Source organism: Gastrolobium bilobum, unplaced genomic scaffold (assembly GCF_033153095.1).
Source record: "Gastrolobium bilobum isolate Gb01-03AN ecotype WA unplaced genomic scaffold, APGP_CSIRO_Gbil_v1 utg98525, whole genome shotgun sequence".
Taxonomy (NCBI): Eukaryota; Viridiplantae; Streptophyta; class Magnoliopsida; order Fabales; family Fabaceae; genus Gastrolobium; species Gastrolobium bilobum.
In genome coordinates this window covers 59,768-82,723 of record NW_026895892.1, presented here as the reverse complement: position 1 = coordinate 82,723, position 22,956 = coordinate 59,768, and the positions used below count along the sequence as shown (strand labels likewise).

At 35.2% G+C, this 22,956-nt stretch overlaps 1 protein-coding gene across 1 annotated transcript; it reads right to left on the bottom strand.

Annotated features, from left to right (window-relative positions):
- Positions 1-13,900: 13,900 nt before the first annotated feature.
- LOC133296631 (heavy metal-associated isoprenylated plant protein 4) lies at positions 13,901-16,258 on the bottom strand. Its single transcript, XM_061495657.1, has 5 exons — positions 16,111-16,258; positions 15,804-15,985; positions 14,408-14,495; positions 14,062-14,307; positions 13,901-14,001 (listed from the first exon to the last, which is right to left on the bottom strand). Exons 1-5 carry the CDS (start codon positions 16,256-16,258, stop codon positions 13,901-13,903), a joined length of 765 nt encoding a protein of 254 aa, XP_061351641.1.
- Between the last annotated feature and the right edge of the window lie 6,698 nt (positions 16,259-22,956).

Sequence of the window (22,956 nt, the reverse complement as noted above, 5' to 3'; positions counted from 1 at the left end):
GGTACTGGGTCAGTGAGTCATTGATTCAATCACTTAAATCGGATAAATATATATAAATTTAAAATATATATTTCATATTTCAATTTTTAAAAAAAATTATGACATAAAATAAATATTTATTGCATCAAAATAAAAAAAACACAATACAGTACCCAATATAATAAAGAAAGTAAAAATAATATAAATAAAGAATTGTAAATTTAAATAATAACAAAATTATAAAAGAAGAAGATATAGATAAGAAATGAGTGGCCCAAATGAAACCAGGAACCAAAAAGTGAAACCAGCCCACGGTTTTGTGATTTTATTTTGCAAGTCCCTCTCTCTCGTTTTCTCTTTCTCTTGTTAATGGTTTTGAAATTTTAGTTTTTCTCTTTATTTCTTTTCTTCAATGGTCGCTGGACATCATGCAATGCTTTTTCTAATGTCTTCGACTCCTCTTTGTTCATCGTCTTCGACTCCTCCTCTCATTCTCTGTGTCTTCACTATTCAGTTTCATCCCAAACAATTTTTTTTTGACCCGGGAGTCACCGGTTTTAGTAAAACTTGTCGGTTCACTCCGATTCGCACCGGGTCACACCGAGTCACTTACATCTTCGTTCTATTACTCTATCCAGATCGGCCACGTGACCAATTTACTGGTTTCCGGTTCGAATCGGCCGATCCGATTTTTATTACACTACTTAATCTATAATAGCCTCATCACCAAATCCAAAGCCCAAAACTTTCTCTATAAAATAACAATTACATTGTTGTTGTTCTTTTTTCATGTTACCCACATGTAGCTATGACACCTACACATAACCGAGAATCACCAATCCTTGTTGCCCATTATAGCCAAATGTTGTAACTGAAGGTAAAATGGCCTTGAAAGCCGTCGCATGTGAGAGGGAAAAACAAAATTTTTCATATGCGGAATTACACATCCAATCAAGAATCATGCTTTATGGCATGTGATGTTACCTTTGTTTGTGAGTTCAAAACTCCAAAACGATCAATGTTAGGTTTGAAGGGTTCAAACCCTCTAACGTTGATCCACACCACCCACGTTAAGATGCAAGAACGCTTTCTTGAAAGCCACCAATTGACTACCCACAAAGAGGCTTGCTATGCGCTCAATAGGTGAAGAAGGAGGCTAGGTATATGTGTTTAGAAGAGTGAAGTCTCCAGCATGAAAACTTCACAAGAGTGGGAATGGTATATAGAAGAATTGGCTAGGTTCTTTTGAAAAACCTTAAGGAGGAACTCACCAACTAGGCGCACAAGAGAGGGAGAGAATTAGTGTATCAAATCAGAATTTTTACTTTACTTATAATGAAAGTGGCGCACAAGTGAGTGAGACAAAAGTGGAGTTGTTGCAATTCAAAAATCCCAACAACCTCCCCTTTGAATCCTCATAAGACTAGGTCTTTATCTAGTCAAAATTCTGAACCAATGGTCATCATATGACCACCAATTCATGCGCCCCTATTCAGCCCAAAAAGGGTCTAGATACATTTTGCATTCAAGTTTGAACCAACTAGCTCACTAATTCTCTCAACAACCAAATCTGATTGGAGCTTGTTGGTTTGACAAGATGACAATCATCTCCCACCAAAATGGCACCCCAAATCAGCCCTTGGAGATCTCCATAGATCTTCTCTTGATACAAGGGATTTGTTCCAACAACATCTCATCTTATCCTTTTGTTATGAAACAACTTTTCATAGCCAATTCAAATTCGAATTCAAACATTTAAATTCAAACTTTCAAACATTTAAATTCTAAATTCAAATTCAAAATTCAAAATTCAAAATTCAAATTCAAATTTCAAATTTCAAATTTCAAAATTCAAATTCAAAATTCAAAATTCAAAATTCAAAATTCAAATTCAAAATTCAAATTCAAAATTCAAAATTCAAAATTCAAAATTCAAAATTCAAAATTCAAAATTCAAAATCAAAATTCAAAATTCAAAATTTAAATATTTGACAATTAATTTAACTAATTAAATTAATTAGTAATGTCTTGGACCATCCAAGCCCATTAACAATACCATGCGCCCTCTCCCTCTTAGGTGGGCTTCCAAACTTCATCTTGGGCTAACAACCATTATTAGGCCCAATACCTTTAATGCTATAACATCATGACATTAAGGTGTTAGTGTGTGACCCATTAGGTCCAACATAGCCACTGACTTAAATGGGCTCGGGCTCAAGAAGCCCACAACCCATTTAGTGACAACACAGAGCACTAGCAATGCTTTGTTGCCCCAGAGCTAGTTAGATTAATGACTTGATCATCCTATTACACATATTTGGTTGCCGTATGTATTTCTTTTCGTCTCGGTTACCTTCCCATAAAACCTAGGGTAAGGAAGCGTATCAACCCTTGCGGTTTAGGGCAAGCTTTATTCGAAATAGGGAATCTTCAATTTACTGACTCTAAAGGCAGATCATCTCATGATCTCTTTTACTATGCATAGATTCCCGAGTCCTTGTAAATGTCATCCTGATTTCTCTGGTTTACAGATAACCTAATCTCTCACAGAGATTTGACGAATTCCTTCAGACTTATCACCCTAGCCATGTGCTCTTTCAGGACAAGCCCAACAGTATACCTATGAGTCTCCATGTTTCAGGCAGACAAGGTATACAGTCAAAGCATGCCTTCTAGAACACAGTCTAGGTAATAACTTCTGGTCTAAGGAAAGACATACTCAAATATAAAGAGACTGCTCTAATGATACTCTCTGTGAGATTTCCTCATAGAGTCTTTTTTGTGGGTCTGTTCAGTGCGAGCTATACCCTTATAGATCCACCCACGACTTTAGCTAAGACATCTCCATATCTGTAGCTCATGAGGTCTTTACCTTGCATCTGAATACAAGTAGATAAGTTGTGCTAGTCTTACCCGAGATCACTGATTCCCATTCTCAGTGTTCTAGACTAGGAACATAAAATTAGGAATAAATATCCAGTATCCTTGAATCCTCATGATCGTGATCTCATCACAGATACTCAAGAGATACCTATTTTATTCCAAGGGGTTTATCCAGTTACTCATATAAAATATTAACAGTAATATTGAGACAAAATATGAAATAGGATAAATAGTGCTTTTATTTATTTACGACAATACAAAGGTCCACACATGTCCTAATCTAATTAAAAGATTGTCTCTAGGACATCCATATACTAACAAGCTCCCACTTGGCCTAGAGCCAATCAGACCTAAGTCGTATACCCAAAGCCTCATAATGACTATCATGTTTTCTCTGAGAAATAGCCTTTGTCAGAGAATCGGCTAGGTTATCATCTGTGGGAATATAATCCATCTTTACATCCATCCTATCAATGATTTCTCTAATCAGGTGATATCTGCGGAGCACGTGCTTAGATCTTTGATGAGACCTAGGTTTCTTTAACTGCGCAATGGCTCCAGTGTTGTCGCAAAGCAACTGTATGGGCTCATCCACGCTTGGAACCACCCTAAGTTCATATATGAACTTCTTGATCCACACGACCTCCTTAGCTGCTTCTGAAGCAGCTATATATTTAGCTTCTGTCGTTGAATCTGTTGTTGTCTCTTGCTTGGAACTCTTCCAAGATACTGCCCCACCATTTAAGGTGAATACGAACCCTGACTGTGACTTGCAGTCATCTTTGTCACTCTAAAAGCTGGCATCAGTGAACCCTTTCACTGTTAGCTCATCAACCCCACCATAGACCAGAAACGCATCCTTAGTTCTTCTTAAGTATTTAAGGATGGTCTTGACTGCTGTCCAGTGACCCTCTCCAGGGTTCGACTGATATCTGCTCGTAATGCTCAAAGCATATGAGACATCTGGTCTCGTACATATCATGGCATACATGATGGATCCAATAGCCGAAGCGTATGGAATTCTACTCATGCGATCCTTCTCAGGCCGTGACTTAGGACACATAGCCTTTGAAAGATGTACCCCATGACTGAGGGAAGAAAACCCCTTTTCGACCCTTCCATGCTAAACCTCTTTAGCATCTTGTCAACATACGTGGATTGAGATAAACCCAGCAGTCTCTTGGATCTATCTCTATAGATCTTTATACCAAGTATAAAGGCCGCTTCTCCCAAATCCTTCATGGTGAAGCTTTTTGAAAGCCACTCTTTCGTTATTTGTAATGTGTGGATGTCATTTCCTATTAACAATATGTCATCTACATAAAGTACCAGGAAGACGACATTACTCCCACTAACCTTCTTGTAAACACAAGGTTCATCCTCGTTCTTGATAAAACCGTTACTCTTAACGACTTCATCAAAACGAATATTTCAACTCCTTGATGCTTGCTTTAGCCCATATATCGACCTTTGAAGTTTGCATACCATATGCTCCTGATCTTTGATTTCAAAGCCCTCAGGTTGTGTCATGTACACTTCCTCCTTCAAGAAGGCGGTCTTAACATCCATTTGCCAAATTTCATAGTCGTGATATGCCGCTATTGCAAGCATGATCCTAATAGATTTGATCATGGCAACAGGCGAGAAAGTCTCATCATAGTCAACTCCTTGTCTTTGACGATACCCTTTCGCAACCAACCTAGCTTTGTAGGTTTGAACGTTGCCATCTGCATCAGTCTTTCTTTTAAAGACCCATTTGTTACCGATAGGAACTATTCCTTGCGGTTTAGGAACCAAGGTCCATACCTTGTTTTGATACATCGAATCCATTTCTGATTCTATGGCTTCAAGCCATCTAGAAGAGTCAACATCCTTGACTGCCTCTTCGTAGTTACTTGGTTCATCATCCTCGACGGTTTGCTGATTCTCAATCACAAACCCATACCTCTCAGGTGGATGGATGACCCTCGTTGACCTACGGAGTTGTGTGTTTACTTCTCCATTGGAGAACGTCGTCTGCGGAGCAGACTCGGGTTTCTCAATCTATTCATGTGGTTCTTGAACTTCTTCAAGATCAATCTTACTCCCACTGGCTCCTTGAGAGATCAAATCCTTCTCAAGGAACTCAGCATTCTTTAACACAAACACCTTGTGTTCATCCATGGAGTAAAAGTAGTATCCCTTAGTACCTTTGGGATACCCCACAAATAGACATTTAGTACTCTTAGCACTAAGCTTGTTTGAAGCCAACGCTTTGACATAAGCTGGAGATCCCCATACCCTGAGGTAACTCAGGTTGGGTCTTTTACCATTCCATATCTCATATGGTGTGGTCTGAACAGATTTAGACGGTACCCTATTTAGAAGGTATGCCGATGTGTCTAAGGCATATCCCAAAACGATTTTGGAAGTTGAGTCTCACTCATCATAGACCTGACCATGTCTAACAAGGTCTTGTTTCTCCTTTCAGAGACACCATTTTGGTGTGGTGTGTAAGGTGCAGTAAACTACGAGAAAATTCTATTTTCTCTCAGATAATCCTGAAACTCATGGCTCAGATATTCACCACCACGATCTGATCCTAATGTCTTAATCATCTTGCCACGCTGTTTCTCTACTTCATTCCTAAACTCCTTGAACTTTTCAAAGGCTTCGGATTTATATCTCATTAGGTACACGTACCCAAATCTTGATTTGTCATCAGTTAAGGTGATGAAATAGGAGTATCCTCCTCTAGCCTCTATAGACATTGGCCCACAAACATCAGTGTGAATGAGTTCTAATAACTCACTAGCCCTATGACTCTCAAGCCCTTTGGGCTTATGACAAGTCATTTTCCCAGCTAGACAAGATTCACATTGTCCATAGGATCCCAAATCCATGGAATCTAGGTATCCATTTGCATGCATCCTAGACAATCTTGTTCCGTTTATGTGCCCTAGTCTACAATGCCAAAGATAAGATTGATTATCTATCCTAAGTCGTTTCACGGCTATATTGAGCACTTCAGTTCCCATTTCTAGAACATACAATCCATTTATTAAAGAAGCAGTACCATAAATAATATCATTCGAAATGATAGAAAATGTACCATTCTTGATACTAAAAGTAAAACCATCTTGTTCTAAACAAGAAATAGAAATAATGTTTCTAGAAATGTTTGGAACATAAAGACAATTATTCAAATGCAATAAAAGGCCCGTAGGCAAAATAAGGTCGGCATCTCCAACAGAATGAGCAGCAACCCTTGCTCCATTGCAACGTGGAGGTCCACCTCGTTTCTCTCCAATCTCCTTGGGCTCCTAAGCACCTGCAACATATTGCAGATATGAGAACCACAACTGGTATCCAATACCCATAAGGTAGGATTAGCACAAGAATAATTTATCTCAATCATGAAAGTACTTGAGGTAGAAGCATCACCATGCTTCTTATCCTTCACACTCTTCAGGTAGTCTGAAAAATTCCTCTTCCAATGGCCTTTCTTGCCACAATGGAAGCACTCAGCATCGCTTTTGTCCTTGGATGCACTCTTACCCTTCTTTTTGCCTTTCTTCTTCTTGGGTTTTCCTTTGGGTTTAAGGGAGTCTCCTTTCGCAGGCTCCTTGCCCTTACCCTTTGCTTTGCTAGACCCACCAATCAGAAGAGCATGTGTCCTATCCTTCTTGATAGACACTTCAGCAGTTGTTAACATGCTTAACAATTCAAGCAAGCTCACAAGCATCCCATGCACGTTGTAATTCATAATGAATTGACTGAAAGAAGGTGGAAGCGAGGTCAGGACTAAGTCATTACTTAGCTCGGCATCCATCACGAAGCCTAGATTTCCTAGCTTCTGAATGAGCCTGATCATCTTAAGAACATGACTGCTCACAGACATGTTCTCAGACATCCTGCTTGAGAACAATTCTCTAGAGGCCTCATACTTCTCATGCCGCCTTTAATGTCATACAACTCCTTGAGATGTAAGACAATAGAGGGAGCATCCATATGCTCATGCTGCTTTTGTAGTTTAGGCGACATGGATGCCAACATGATGCAGACAGTCAACACATTGTCATCCATGTGCTGTTTGTGGGCCTCGAAATCAAATTCTGCGAACCCATCTTCCCCTTCCCTAGGAGCTACGGGTAATGCAGCATCCAGGACATAAGCTATTTTTTCGGCCCTAAGAACAATTCTTAAGTTCCGATACCAGTCCATAAAGTTTGAACCGGTCAGTTTGTTCGTATCGAGTATTGAGCACAGTGACAGTGGATTAGTCATACTAAAAACTGAAAAAGATGTAAAGATGATTTAATTAATATAGTTAGACATGTTGTATAAACAAATTATTAAAGACTTTAAATAATTTGCCCCTCCCACTATTTTATCTAAGTCAATGACCCTTCCCATTTGACTTAGGGTTAATCTACTTTTAGATTTTACCTTAGTGTGATTAAGAGTGCGATTATCTATTTTAACCCCCGTTTGTGACCGCAAGTTTAATTTAAATAATGGGTTGATCCTGATCAACAGTATCTCATACCCTCTCTTAACATTAGGTTGACAACTCCTTGTCACTTAATGGTGCATCTCATGCAACCAACCTAGCATTATTACCCTAAGCACATAAGCCCGGCTGAGCCTGCAATTATGTCTCAGTTAAGTATTAACCAGCACCCTAAGTGTCTAACACTTCTAATACTACTCTTACTCAACGAAACAGTGGGTCCCAACTGAGTTGTGGAGCACCACTATGTAGAGGAAGTTCGAGTAATATTGGTGGTGGGAGGTAATCATATGCTTAATAATTTATTCCTTTAAGGGTTCCTTTTATTTGGGGTTTATTAGGTCTCATCAAACGCATTTATATTATTATCATGCTAGTCGTTATCCTTTGTCAAACATTTATCGGATTACACTAGTCGTAATTGGACATGCATAATAATACATACAAACGCGATTTGTCCAATTCATGCATACTAGTCGTTCAAAACATAAAAGCATACATGCATATAAAACAGTTTTATTTGAGATGGTCATGGTGCTGTGCATTTGTCCATCTTGCTTCTCAAGCATCGGCTTCTCGTCGTCTATACGCCACTAGCCTAATTCTCTAATTACATATAATTAAAGAAACTCCAAAACATCTTTGGAGGGACAAATAATAAAAATTCAAAATTCAAAATTCAAATTACAACTCTAATTAAAATAGAGCAAAATTACACATTAATCTAAAATTTGAAATTCGAATTTCGGGCACCATGACCATCCCCTTCCAAATTGCACCTGAAAATTTAAACAGCTTGCAAGCACATAATATCAAATATTATATAAATATTTCCTCACATATATTTTGATAATTTAACAATTAAAATATCAAAACAAGAATCAAAATTCAAAAATTTTCCAATTTTCTCCCAATGGTCGAATTTTGCATCTTTATGCATAATTTAAATCTTTGTCAAATCTTTCTCAAAGATCACAAAAATTAAACCATTTATTCAACCATAACTCATATGGCCGAACCATACATCATCGTATACAAAAATTTTATTAAATAAAATCATGGAGAAAATAATGCATTTGAATATTCACATCATGGCAGAATCATATTCCCTTTTCAAAAAAATGTTTCTTTTGAAAACTTTCACAAAGAATAAAAAAAACAAAACCATGAGGTCATGTAGATATATGAACACCATAATCATATTAAACATGTTCATAAAAAAAATCCACATGCAAAGAATTAATCTTTAACAAAAAGACCTTTTGACCGTGAGAAAATTAATTTCACAAACAAAGTACCATCACCCGCCGATGGTAAAGCGACCGGGCTCTGATACCACTTGAAGGTAAAATGGCCTTGAAGGCCGTAGCATGTGAGAGGGAAAAACAAAATTTTTCATATGCGGAATTACACATGCAATCAAGAATCATGCTTTATTGCATGTGATGTTACCTTTGTTTGTGAGTTCAAAACTCCAAGACGATCAGTGCTAGGTTTGAAGGATTCAAACCCTCTAACGTTGATCCACACCACCCACGTCAAGATGCAAGAACACTTTCTTGAAAGCCACCAATTGACCACCACAGAGAGGCTTGCTATGTGCTCAATAGGTGAAGAAGGAGGCTAGGTATATGTGTTTAGAAGAGTGAAGTCTCCAGCATGAAAACTTCACAAGAGTGAGAATGGTATATAGAAGAATTGGCTAGGTTCTTTTGAAAAACCTTAAGGAGGAACTCACCAACTAGGCGCACAAGAGAGGGAGAGAATTAGTGTATCAAATCAGAATTTTTACTTTACTTATAATGAAAGTGGCGCACAAGTGAGTGAGACAAAAGTGGAGTTGTTGCAATTCAAAAATCCCAACAACCTCCCCTTTGAATCCTCATAAGACTAGGTCTTTATCTAGTCAAAATTCTGAACCAATGGTCATCATATGACCACCAATTCATGCGCCCCTATTCAGCCCAAAAAGGGTCCAGATACATTTGAGCTGTTGCATTCAAGTTTGAACCAACTAGCTCACTAATTCTCTCAACAACCAAATCTGATTAAAGCTTGTTGGTTTGACAAGATGACAATCATCTCCCACCAAAATGGCACCCCAAATCAGCCCTTGGAGATCTCCATAGATCTTCTCTTGATACAAGGGATTTGTTTCAACAAGATCTCATCTTATCCTTTTGTTATGAAACAACTTTTCATAGCCAATTCAAATTCGAATTCAAACATTTAAATTCAAACGTTCAAACATTTAAATTCTAAATTCAAATTCAAATTTCAAATTCAAATTTAAAATTCAAATTTCAAAATTCAAAATTCGAATTTCAAAATTCAAATTCAAAATTCAAATTTCAAAATTCAAAATTCAAATTCAAAATTCAAAATTTAAATATTTGACAATTAATTTAACTAATTAAATTAATTAGTATTGTCTTGGACCATCCAAGCCCATTAACAATACCATGCGCCCTCTCCCTCTTAGGTGGGCTTCCAAACTTCATCTTGGGCAAATAACCATTATTAGGCCCAATACCTTTAATGCTATAGCATCACGACATTAAGGTGTTAGTGTGTGACCCATTAGGTCCAACATAGCACTGACATAAATGGGCTCGGGCCCAACAAGCCCACAACCCATTTAATGACAACACAGAGCACTAGCAATGCTTTGTTGCCCCAGAGCTAGTTAGATTAATGACTTGATCATCCTATTACACATATTTGGTTGCCGTATGTATTTCTTTTCGTCTCGGTTACCTTCCCATAAAACCTAGGGTAAGGAAGCGTATCAACCCTTGCGGTTTAGGGTAAGCTTTATTCGAAATAGGGAATCTTAAATTTACTGACTCTAAAGGCAGATCATCTCATGATCTCTTTTACTATGCATAGATTCCCGAGTCCCTGTAAATGTCTTCCCGATTTCTCCGGTTTACAGATAACCTAATCTCTCACAGAGATTTGACGAATTCCTTCAGCTTATCACCCTAGCCCTGTGCTCTTTCAGGGCAAGCCCAACACTATACCTATGAGTCTCCATGTTTCAGGCAGACAAGGTATACAGTCAAAGCATGCCTTCTAGAACACAGTCTAGGTAATAACTTCTGGTATAAGGAAAGACATACTCAAATATAAAGAGATTACTCTAATGATACTCTCTGTGAGATTTTCTCATAGAGTCTCTTTTGTGGGTCTGTTCAGTGCGAGCTATACCCTTATAGATCCACCCACGACCTTAGCTAAGACATCTCCATATCTGTAGCTCATGAGGTCTTTACCTTGCATCCGAATACAAGTAGATAAGTCGTGCTAGTCTTACCCGAGATCACTGATCCCCATTCTCAGTGTCTCTAGACTAGGAACAAAAAATTAGGAATAAATATCCAGTATCCTTGAATCCTCATGATCGTGATCTCATCACAGATACTCAAGAGATACCTATTTTATTCCAAGGGGTTTATCCAGTTACTCATATAAAATATTAACAGTAATATTGAGACAAAATATGAAATAGGATAAATAGTGCTTTTATTTATTTGCGACAATACAAAGGTCCACATATGTCCTAATCTAATTAAAAGATTGTCTCTAGGACATCCATATACTAACAGTAACTCTGATGCAAACATAAACATAGTTGCTTAAAGCTGATCCATCACACCACCTCATTGTAGATGCTACAAATCCAGCTATCAGCCTCAGTCCATGACCCGTCATCTACAACCACCTCATCAGCTTTCGCAACATAAATCAATGTCAGAAGCAAAGTGCTCCCTCCCATGTTTGAATCGAATTATGAGCTGAAAGTGAAAATTTCTTTCACCTTATGCCATGGCCTGGAATACAATAAATGTTGTTGACTTGTGAAGAAAATTTTATTATTGAGATGCACCTGAAATTGAACATATTTGTTGAAATATTTGAACCCCTTCATTATTTTATTTTCTTTCTCTTTAGTTTTGCTCTTAAGTACATCTACATATATTGGAGAACCTACCATCCTAAAATCATTTGCATTCATTTTGAAGGAATAAATAAGGGATGAGTCTTTGTATCAGATTATATATATATATATATATATATATATATATATATATATATATATATATATATATATTAAGGATTATTAATTTTTGTTTCGTTTAGTTTTTATTGTGCGGCACTTGCAGGAGGCAGCGGCGAGAGGCGTTGTGGTTATGAACCACAAGCAATGTTTGATGATACAGTAACTGATAGTATGTTGAAGATAGGGATATTTTTATCTTAAAGATAAAAATTTATTTAATTGATCTAATGTTAAAGTGTAAGGGGCTAATTCAGTGGCGGACCCAAATTTTTTTTTTTATGTGGGCACATTTAAGGCGGGGGTTCGGGGGCGGCGCTCCCGAAGATTTTTAGAAAATTTTAAATGTATTAAAAAATATATAAATAAGAAAAGAAAACTTTAACTTAACATAAAAAAAATTAATAATCAAGAGTCAACTAAGCTGTTACAATAACAAATAAAATACATACAGTTCACCAAAAAAAAAAATTAAATATAGAAAGTTACCTTTCATTGAGATTTGTTGAATTACTACGAACCTACAATTTTTTATCCTCCTTCAGATTTTAGATAAGATCCCGATTTTAACTACCATGGTTGGGCTTATGTTTACTTTTTTTCTTTTTAATCTTCTTAAATTTTTTTTACTTGATCTAAATCACCCACCCCTTTGAAAAAAAAATTTCAAATTTTTGTGTCTGCATGTGCAGACACAGACAACAGAGTGAGTCCGTCAGTGGGCTAATTGATTCAACTGAGAGCATACGGTGGTTTTTTGAAAAGACATTTAAGTTGGAGGAACTTTTATGTAATTTAACCTTAATTTTATTTAGACGATGACCTATAATCACTTTTCAAATATTACTATAATTTAAAATTTTTTAATTGGTCTTATGCGGAGAATAATTTGATTGCACAAATCATAAAAAGGCATGTGTTTTTAAAAATATCTAAAAATCTTATATAAAATATTTTTATTTCATTCCATTATTTTTTAAAAAGTGTTATTAAAGAAATGTGTATTATAAGTTTTAAATATTTGTCAATTAATAATCATCAGAATGTGCTGAGAATGGTATGAGGAGCCCCCCAAAATTCTTTACAAAGGATTATTCCACTAATGAGCCAAGCAACAAATCATAATAAGTGGGCCGATATCACATCTCAACTCAAAACTTTAAAATTGTAAGTCTACGGATCTTTCGCACTTATATGGTCCTCACTTGGTTCATGTTTATCCGATGTGGGACTTCATTATTATTCACACTAGAATATTTCTAACATCCTCCCCTTAAGTGTGGCCCAATATCATGCTCCTCCATAAGGGCAACTTATGCGGAAGTCTTTTCTCTTCAAATATCAGGGTCACATTAGCCTTCTGCGGAGGCTTCTTCAAATGCATCACCATCTCTATGTACTCGACCTAGCCAAACCGTTGGCTCTGATACCACTGTTGAGAATGGTATGGGGAACCCGAAATCCTTTACAAAGAACTCTTCCACTAATAGGCCAAGCAACAAACCATAATAAGTGGGTCGACAATCTCAATCCAAAACCTTAAGGTTATAGGTCTATGGGTCTTTCGCTTTTATATGATCATCATTTGGTTCATGTTTAACCGATATAGACTTCATTACTACTCACATTTGAATATTTCTAATAGAATGGTTATAAATAAAATATTTTAACAAAAATTAAATTTAACTATAACTTGAAGAAATAAATATTTTTAATATGCTTAATTTTAAAATTTTCTTATTTTTTCATCAAAGTTAATGTGTTTTTTGTCGGAATTTTCAACGGAATCATTTCAATCGAAGTCTTCGAAGGAAATTTTCTTTTTGTGAAAATTTTCAATGGAATTCAAATTCTGTGAAAATTTTTATCCTTTTCGTTGAAATTTTCGACAGAATCATTTATGTTGAAATTTTTGACGAGATAATCTTCTTTGAAGATTTCAATGACGAATTTGATGCAATTTAAATTTCGTTGAAAATTTTCTCGGAATTTTTTTTCCGTTAAAAAATGCCAGTCACTGATTATAACTGAAAGTTCTTCCGTTTCTATTTCCAAGGGAAATTCTTTCCGTTTCTTTTTTCGACAGAATTAAATTTCTATTGAAATTTCCATCATTATTTTTTATGGAATATTTTTTGTGAAAAAATTTCGTGATAATGAAGCCTTTTCTATGTTGTATAACAAATTATTGTTTGAAATATTGTCTAAAACAATCTATTGTCTTGCATTGGAGAAATAACCCTTTGAATTGGCCGAAGACATTATTAAATAAACAGTTTAATAGTATATCAAGCAGAACAAACTAAGAATTAATACAATTATATATAAAAAACGAAGAAGCATATGCATTAATATGATACTAAAATGTTAAATGTACTGAATTTGAAATTATGCACCTGCATTTTACAAACAACTAGGAAGTGAAAATTACTGAAGAGATAAACTCTACAATGATAATAATTTACTTAGATAACTTTTTACTCCAACTATGATATAGAACACGAATTGGGATTCTCATCACTGAAAAGCTGTGGTGCATAGACATAGTGAATGATATAAGGAACATTTTCCTTTTTCTTAGTCTCCTCTTTTGTATACCCTTCATGAATTTCTATTACTTTGGTAGTTTCACCAGACTTTCCATCACCTTTTTCCTTGGTTGATTCACTAATCTTAACCACTTCTTTTTCTTTGGTAGTTTCTGAAGACTTTTTTTCTTCTTTGCCCTTTTCTATCTTTTCTTTCTTTTCCTCCTTTTTTTCTTCCTTTATAGAAATAACCTCTGCATGTTTATGCACTCTTTTTCTCATAAATGATATCAATTTATCCACTTCAATGGTACCTTCAACTGTTACAGTTTCGGCTTTCTTGTCGGTTTTAACATTAAAAATACCTGCATCTCGTAAAATCAAAATTAAGTTAATTCATGCTTGTTTTAGATGGAAATATTCAAATATTATATAAATCTATCACTATAGTTTTGAGTTATATACCTTTGTGCTTTATTAGTCTACTTTTTAGGTCAGCCTCACATTTGTCACAATGCATGAAAGCCTTCACCGTGATAGTGCGAATAATTGGCTAGAAATCACACACGAAAAAATTAGTTGCCGTACTCAGTCTCAAAAATAATTCAAATATTCATTAAAAGGTAGATTTATTGTTACATACTTACATCTTATATTTATTGGAATTTTTATCTAACTAACGTTTATTTAATTTATGGGTATTGGAGATAAAATTATCTCCAGTAAGCTCAAAACGACATCGTTTTGGAGCAGAAATCAAGGTGTTTTTGTAATTATAATATATTGCAGGGTTATATTAGTCTTTATCATTATAATTTTTAATTTTATAACTTCAGAACGACGTCGTTTTGAGCTCACTGGAGATAATTTTATCTCCGGTGACTGGAGAAATACTTTTCCCTTAATTTTATTTAAAATAAATTTCACTAAATAATTTAAAATTAATTATCTATTAAAACTTTCACATAAAAGTGACAAACAGAAAAAAGGCCCCACATCATCAAATTAATATGTTTTAGAGTTTTAAAGGAAAATGAAATAATTCATAGTGAATTGAAACATTTTGTAATCTGCAAAGACTAATTAGCCAGATATATTTTCAAGCTTATAAGCTTTATCTTAAAAAGACTTTTCGAATGAAAAGTTAATGACCAAAATTTACACAACATATTTTTATTCGAAAATTTTGTGATATCGTTATAACTAGAAGTTTACTTGTAAAATATTAACTTTCTTTTTATATTTATATTTTTTTTATAAAACTATTAAAACATCAACCAGAAAGAGCTAAGTTTAATTAAAAAATAAAAAATAATTTTATTATTTTTTATACGAAGATTATATTATAATTTGAATAAATACCCTTTTGGGTCCCTAACAAAAAATACGGTCCCCACTTTAGTCCCTTATAAAAAAAAAATTAGTCTTGAGGTCCATAAGAAATTCAAAATGGACCCATTTAGTTGAAATCGTAGTCCCTCACAAATTTAAAAAAGACCCACATTAGTTTCTCAAGAGGACTAAAATGGGTCCACTTTGAATTTCATATGAACCAGACGACTAATTTTTTTTATAGGGGACTGAAGTGGGGACCGTGTTTTTTGTTAGGGACCTAAAATGATATTTACTCTTATAATTTTAATCTAACAAAAATATAGAATATTTTATATGCTAGCTATTTTAAGTTAAAACCATTTTCATTTCTGAACTCCGGATTACACCTTGATCATTACACATAAACCCACCTTTTATATTTCCATTTTCATTCAATAAAATTTAATCATTATATGATTGAATAAAATTAATTTTTTTCTTTAACCACATTTATATAATCTGTCAAATAAAAGAAAGAATAACTCACTTCTTTGATTTCCTTTGGCTTTTTATCCGTAATGGTAATCTCCTTAGGCTTCACTTTTGGTGATATTAATTCAACTTTTCTCTTGCTCTTCTTCTCTATAATCTCCAAGATTTTCAAAGGGTCTAATTTCCCTTTTGCCTTGATTTCTCCTTTCTCAATATCCCAATCCACAGTATGTACCCCTGCTAAAAAAACCATTAATAATTCTATTCATAAATGTAAAAAAAGAAAAAAATCATAAAATAAGAAATCCATAAATAAAATCATATGGAAAAAACATTAATTAAAATAAGTTCATAGTTCATACCTTGGGTAGTCATGAGATGCTTCTTGATCTTTTTTCCACATTTCGGACAATGCAGGTTAACTTTGTAAATAGCAGTGATCACTTCGGTTTTCTTTTCTTCCTTTACTTCTATTTTATCTTTGCCCTTCTCATCTTTCTTTTCTGCCATTCCCTATTGTGCGAAAGGAAGGCTATGGAGAGAATGAAAGAAACACTAAGAAAAATGTATCAAGATATTGGGCATGCCCATTAATTTGATTAGCAAAAGCCTGTAAGAGAAAGTTGCTTCGGAATTTTAACACTAAGTTTCTCAACAAATTTTCTTGGTTAGTTGAGCTAATGGTAGCTCACCAGTTACTTGAAACTTGCTTACATGAACAAGGGAATCTTGTACGTTTTACCCAAATGGGTAGTCATTACCTAACGGCGTCCTATTTGAAATTTAAATGTGAGTCATCAGTTTCATGTTGTTTAAAAATTGGACAAAATAAGAATTAGTGAAAAGACCTATACACTTATTTTCTTAAGTTTTTTTTTTTTGATATGATGTTAAAGTGATTTATTGTGATTTCTTGTTTAATTCATTTTCGTGTACTAGGCTCTGCATACATGTTGGCATATTTATAGAGAAACCACTGTATTGATGCGGTTTTACCTTTATCATAAATAAAGTTTTTCTTCTTTATTTTTTCTAGAGAGTACTAAGATAACAAAAAATTGGATATCACAAGCTTAAAAACAAATAAAATACTACCTAGTAGTAAAAAAAAAAAATTTGACTTGGCGGGCCAACCCACCGCCAACCCATTTTAACCCACAACCCAATGGGGCGGGTTGAAAATATGACCCGACCCGCGAATACGAAAAATATTTATTTTCCCTTAATATGTAACGGCACAGCTAAGGGTGAAAGTGGGCTGAGCTAGGCCGAGCTTTGCCCCGAAAACCCCAAGCATATGCTAAAAAATTTTAATTTGGCCTGACCCGAGCCTAGTACGAGTCTAACTATTAGCTTGACTTGGCCCATTTATAAAAAAAATAAATGGCCTGGCTTGGCTCGTTAGCCTGTTAATTTTTTACCTCCAAGCAGAACCATGTATCAACTTCACAAAATACTCAAATTTTGTTGCCAAAACAAAAATCACAATTTCAATGTCCAAATAGAACCATGAATCACAACAAAACTCATCACAATCTGCATTTAAGTCACTTTCAAAAGCAAAATGCTCAAACTAAATAATATATATTTCATCAGATTCAACAAACAAATCTATACTATGTAAATTAAAATAACTACATGAATCCAACAAACACATCATGATGCTTGTAGTAGCCAAAGACTTCTCTTCATCTTCTCTCCCCTACAAATACAATTCCAAGATTACATAAGTTGGCAAACAATTTATAAATGTAGAAAACAAAAAACAAGAATAAAGAATAGAAACAAAAAAAATAAGATTAAGAAACAAAAAATCTTTTAATAGATTTATATAGGCAATCTCACACGCTGAGATGATGGTTCCTCCAATATAAAAAATAAAGTTAAATTTCTATCAAAATTTAATCGAATATAATCAAATTATAAAATAATTTCAATTGATTAAATTTATACCTTTTGTTTTTTCTTCAAGTCATACCTATTACGTAACCAATCTTCATCGTATATTAAAGCTTGGATGGTATCTTCGGCCAAGTTAGAACAATAGGCATTAATAACTCTTCCTCCAGCACTAAATGTTGATTCTGATGATACTCAAGAGATTGTATAGATTTTATGCCACTCCTAAAGATAATATTGGTGAAGGAATGAACATAAGTCCTTCCACCACCTACTTAGCTCACATGCACCAACTGAACTATCACCATTTGGTACTACTATGCAAAATATTATTTTATTTAATTTAAAATAAATAATATGATATAGGCCAGCCTGTAGGCTTATAGGCCTGGTGTTAGTACATAGGTGTCCTAGAGACAATCTGAGAGTAAGATGGACCATGTACTTCTTTATTTGTTATGAATAAATTTTATGAATAAAATCATTCTTTATCTTGTTTCATATTGCACGTCTCAAATATTGAATACGAGTAACTAGATAAAGCCCTTATAATGGAACGAGTGTCACATTGAGGATTTATGATAAGGATCACGATCATGAGGGCTCAATGACACCACACGTCCATTGCTAAAAATATGTTCATAGTCTAGAGATACCGATAATAGGCATTGGGGATCTCTGGTAAGACTAGCACGACTCAGCTACTTGCATGGAGATGCAAGGTAGAGTCCTCGTGAGCTACAGACATGGAGATGTCTTAGCTGACTCGTGGGTGGACCTATTGGAGAATAGCTCGCACTGAACTGACCCACAAAGAGACACTACAAGGAAATCTCACAGATAGTATCAATAGGTAATGTCTCTTATTATTTGGGTGTGTCTTTCCTTAGACCTGGCGTTGTCATATAGACCTGTGTTCTGGAAGGCTTGCTTTGATTGTATACCTTGTCTGCCTGAAACATGGAGACTCATAGGTATACTCTTAGGCATGCCCTAAGGACTCAGGGCTAGTGTGACAAGCTAAAAGAATTCGTCAATCTCTACGAGAGATTAGGTTATCCGTAGATCGGTGAAATCAGGATGACATTTACGGGACTCAGGAATCTATGCATAGTAAAGGAGTATGAGATGACCTGCTCTTTAGAGTCCGTAAATGAAGATTTTCTGTTTCGGCAAAAGCTAACCCTAGATCGCAAGTGTTGATACATTTTTCTTGACCTAGGTCAATGGGACGGATAACTGAGACGAAATGACAATTCACACGGTACCCAAAAAGGTATAATAGGTTGATCATTCGATGAACTCAACTAGCTCTCGGACAACAAAGCATTACTAGTGCTCTGTGTTGTCATTAGATGGATTGGGCGAAATGGGCTCAAGCCCATTTATGTCAGTGGCTATGTTGGGTCTGATGGGTAACACATAAACACCTTAGGTTGTCTTGAATTCTGGCATATGTGGTTTAGGCCCAATAAGGCATAATGGGCCTAAATTGGAAAAACCCACATAATGGAACAAGAGAGAGTAGGTGGCATCATGGGTCAAGTTGGACTTGATCCATGATGTAACCTAATTAATTTAAATGTTAAATTAATAAAATTATTTTGAACTCTAATTTTGAAATTTGAATTTAAATAATTTGAATTCTGATTTCGAATTTCGAATTTAAAATTTGAATTTAAATAAAATTAATTTAAATTTAAATATAGTCAATAAATTAGATTTAATGAAGATGGAGAAAATAAAGGAAATCAATCAATTATGATTGGAAACCAATTAATTAGATTGATTGGAAACCAATTAATTAGATTGATTAACCAAAATTAAGGAAACCAATTAATTAAATTAATTGGCTAAAATTGGGGAAACAAATCAATTGGATTGATTGACCAAAATTAAGGAAATCAATTAATTAAATTAATTGACTGAAATTGGGGAAACAAATTAATTGGATTGATTGACCAAAATTAAGAAAGCCAATTAATTAAATTGATTGACTAAAATTTGGGAAATCAATCAATAGAATTGATTGGATAAAATTAAGAAAATCAATTAATTAAATTAATTGGCTGAAATTGGGAAAATCAATCAATTTGATTGATTGGATAAAATTAAGGAAATCACCCAATACGATTGAGATTTTATGAGGGCGCTGATTTGACCTAGTCTTAGGTTAATTGTAACAGCCCGTTGTACACCGGTATTGTTAACGTTAATTATGACATTAAACGCAGTTACAATCATAGCAATTCATTTATAAAAATGCGAGTAAACTTGTTCCGTTTATTACGCGAGCATTTAAAACCATAAAAAGCGTAGTAAATAAAAGCTGTGACCGTAACTGTAAACTCTTTGAGGAATAATTATTTAAGCTACTTTTATAACATATATTACTTCTCTCAAGTCACTAAGGGGTTCCCATAAACCCACTTAGCTAAAATCTAACTTTTATGTTTTCTACCTCCCCGAACATGGTTCGGTCTTTAATTTTCTGTGGACAAACCACATACAAAAAGTCTCCCATATTTTAATATGTTATTCTAGATTTAATTAACTTTCTAGAAAGATATCACACGAGTCATAAAGTTTTTGTTTGCTCCGGATATCGCCGTTTGAAGTTGGACAAGCAAATCTGCCAGCCAACTCCAAAACAGCTCCAAACAGCCCTTCACTTAATCAATTATTATGGAAAATCAACTCAACCAATTGCTCTCAAATTTTTATACAACAGACTAGACACCCCAAGCTTCAATTTGACATATCATATACCTAATTTGACCAAGATACAAAGCGGGAATAAATTCCCCAAGTTCGCTCCATATCAGCCCCATGTGCAGGGGCCAACAGGGCAGTCTGTGTTCTCTGCCTCCTACAGGCCTACGCCCAACCCAGAAAAATCCTGAATTTTACCACAAGATAGAGGACATCTCAAGATTCAAAGCGGCATATGGCATGTCCCTATCGGACCTCTGTGGAGGGAGATATGCTCTCCCAAAATTTGCCTAAATTCTGCCAATTTCTAGAAAATTCGTCAGAGTTTCCTTTGTTTTTCCAATAATCCCCAAGTTTGCAAAAGTGTTCTATGACCTCAATTTGTACCTAATAATCATTGGATGGCACACGAGAACCAGAAATGCCTTGGTTCTCTTACAACCCTTCTAATTGCCATTTAACAACACAACACATCAACCAATTAATTTTTACAACATCCATTCCTCATTTTCCCTCACAAGGCCGAAAGCACATAAGCATATACCAAGGAATTTTCAATCCAATTCAACTACTTCACACCTCATACAATCCTATTATTAACTCATACAACCATACAACAATCCAATTACACAATCCTAACAACAATCTCCAACACAAAGTCAGGACATTTCATCGAAATTTTCCTTAGTTATGAGCACATTTTCTTAATAATTTTTATTGCATTTATAGCTCCAACACATCATTTTAAGACATATTTATCTAATACACATTTTCCATTTGAGCTCTCTAACTACACAATTCATACAAAATGAGCTTAGGGTTCATGAATTAAAATCAACAATCCAACCAATAAAAAGTGATGAAACTTACTCAATAGCTTGGCCTAGGACTCCTCCAAGACATACTAAATCATTGGAGCTCCAATCAACTCCATGCAAATCTAAGCCAAAGGGCCGCGGGTTTGAGAGAAGGGAGGGGGTGGGAGATGATGAATAGTGGCAATGCACATGTGGCTTAAGTGAACCATAAGTGATTTGACCTAGTCTTAGGTTAATGAGGCACTACATATATATATAGCCCCTCTTCTTCCTTAGTTTCGTAACTCTTTTTCTCTAATTTTCTCCATTGAAACCTTAGCCAACACACACATCAGTGTGGCGGCTATCTCTCTCTTGGAATAACCAAAGGCACCACCCAATCTCTATTCTTCTCTTGAGTCTAGCAACCTCCATTGAAGGATATTGGGCATTCGAAGAAGCATTCTTCTCTTACAAGACAACAAGGTGGTGTGGATTTTCATTGGAGGACTTGTGTTCTTCAAGTCTGAAGAATTGATTAAGAACGCATCTGATCAGGAATAGTTATCCGAATAAAGGTATCAACTTTAAACCCCTAACATGTCTATTGCATGATTCATAGGTTGAACATGATTGAAGGTGGACAAAGGTTGCTTCTTCCGCACAAAATTTTTAATCTTTCCCTCTTTTATGTTCATGGCCTACAAAAGGCAACTTTCACCCGTCATGTAAAAAAAAGCCCATCACCTACTTTCTAAATAGGCTTCTTTAAAAGTCTGAGCCTGTTCTATTTGATTATATGTAATAGGCCAAGTCCGACCTGACATAGGCTAGGCCATAGACCCCTGTAGGCCTGCCCGACCCACTTTCACCCCTAGGCGCAGCACAACCAAGACTATTCTCTACCCTTTCCTCCATCTTGCGGTAAAAAAAAAAACCATCTTTTTTTGTGCAAAAAGATTCACTCTTTTTTTTTCTTCTTCTTATTGTGTTTGTTATGGTTCAGATGATAATCAAAGAAATCTATTATCTGAAGAATGTGGGAGATGGATCAACAAGCAAAGAAGCAATAACAGAGCGCATAGAGTGATGGGTTCTCGTCGGAATCACAGTTATGGTGGCGATTAGATCGAAGTGGAGCTCTTCAAGCTTGTTTTGAGTGAGATCCCATTTTCCGGCAAAGACCTTGATAGAGTGTGAGAGAGCAAGGAGCAGATGAGCTCGATGGCTCGTCAGACGCGAGAAGCTCTGGTTGGTGGCTCCGCCGTGTTTGACTTTCCGGCAAACTCTTCATCACCCATTTCCATTCTCAGTGGCTATTGAGAAAACTCATTACCGACGAAGTAGGAACGAATATTCTGGCATAATATTTTTTTTCCTTAAAATAAAATCTTCGGCGATTAAAACAGCCTAATTTAAATCACCACCACAGATTCTACATCAGTTATTCCGGCAGTGACCCAGAACTGACCTGAAAAAGTTTAGAGGCCCCAATTTCGCTGACGGTTGATCAATTGACGTTGAATATCTTAAAGGCGGTTTAAACAGCCCTTGAGTGTCAAACAAACCGCCATGGAAACCTAATTTTCCTGTAGTGATCATATTACAAATGGTCAACATTTCCAAAGATTTTACCAAATTCAAGCCTAATTTTTTTTTTTTTTGATAACTATAAAACTCTCAACCTTGTGCCACTTATACACACAAACTGCATCAAATTTAGTAAGAGTCTATTCCCTAATAAAATCCATTAGTTAGTCATTTAATGAATTAATTAAGGAGAGTATTTAACCTATTTCA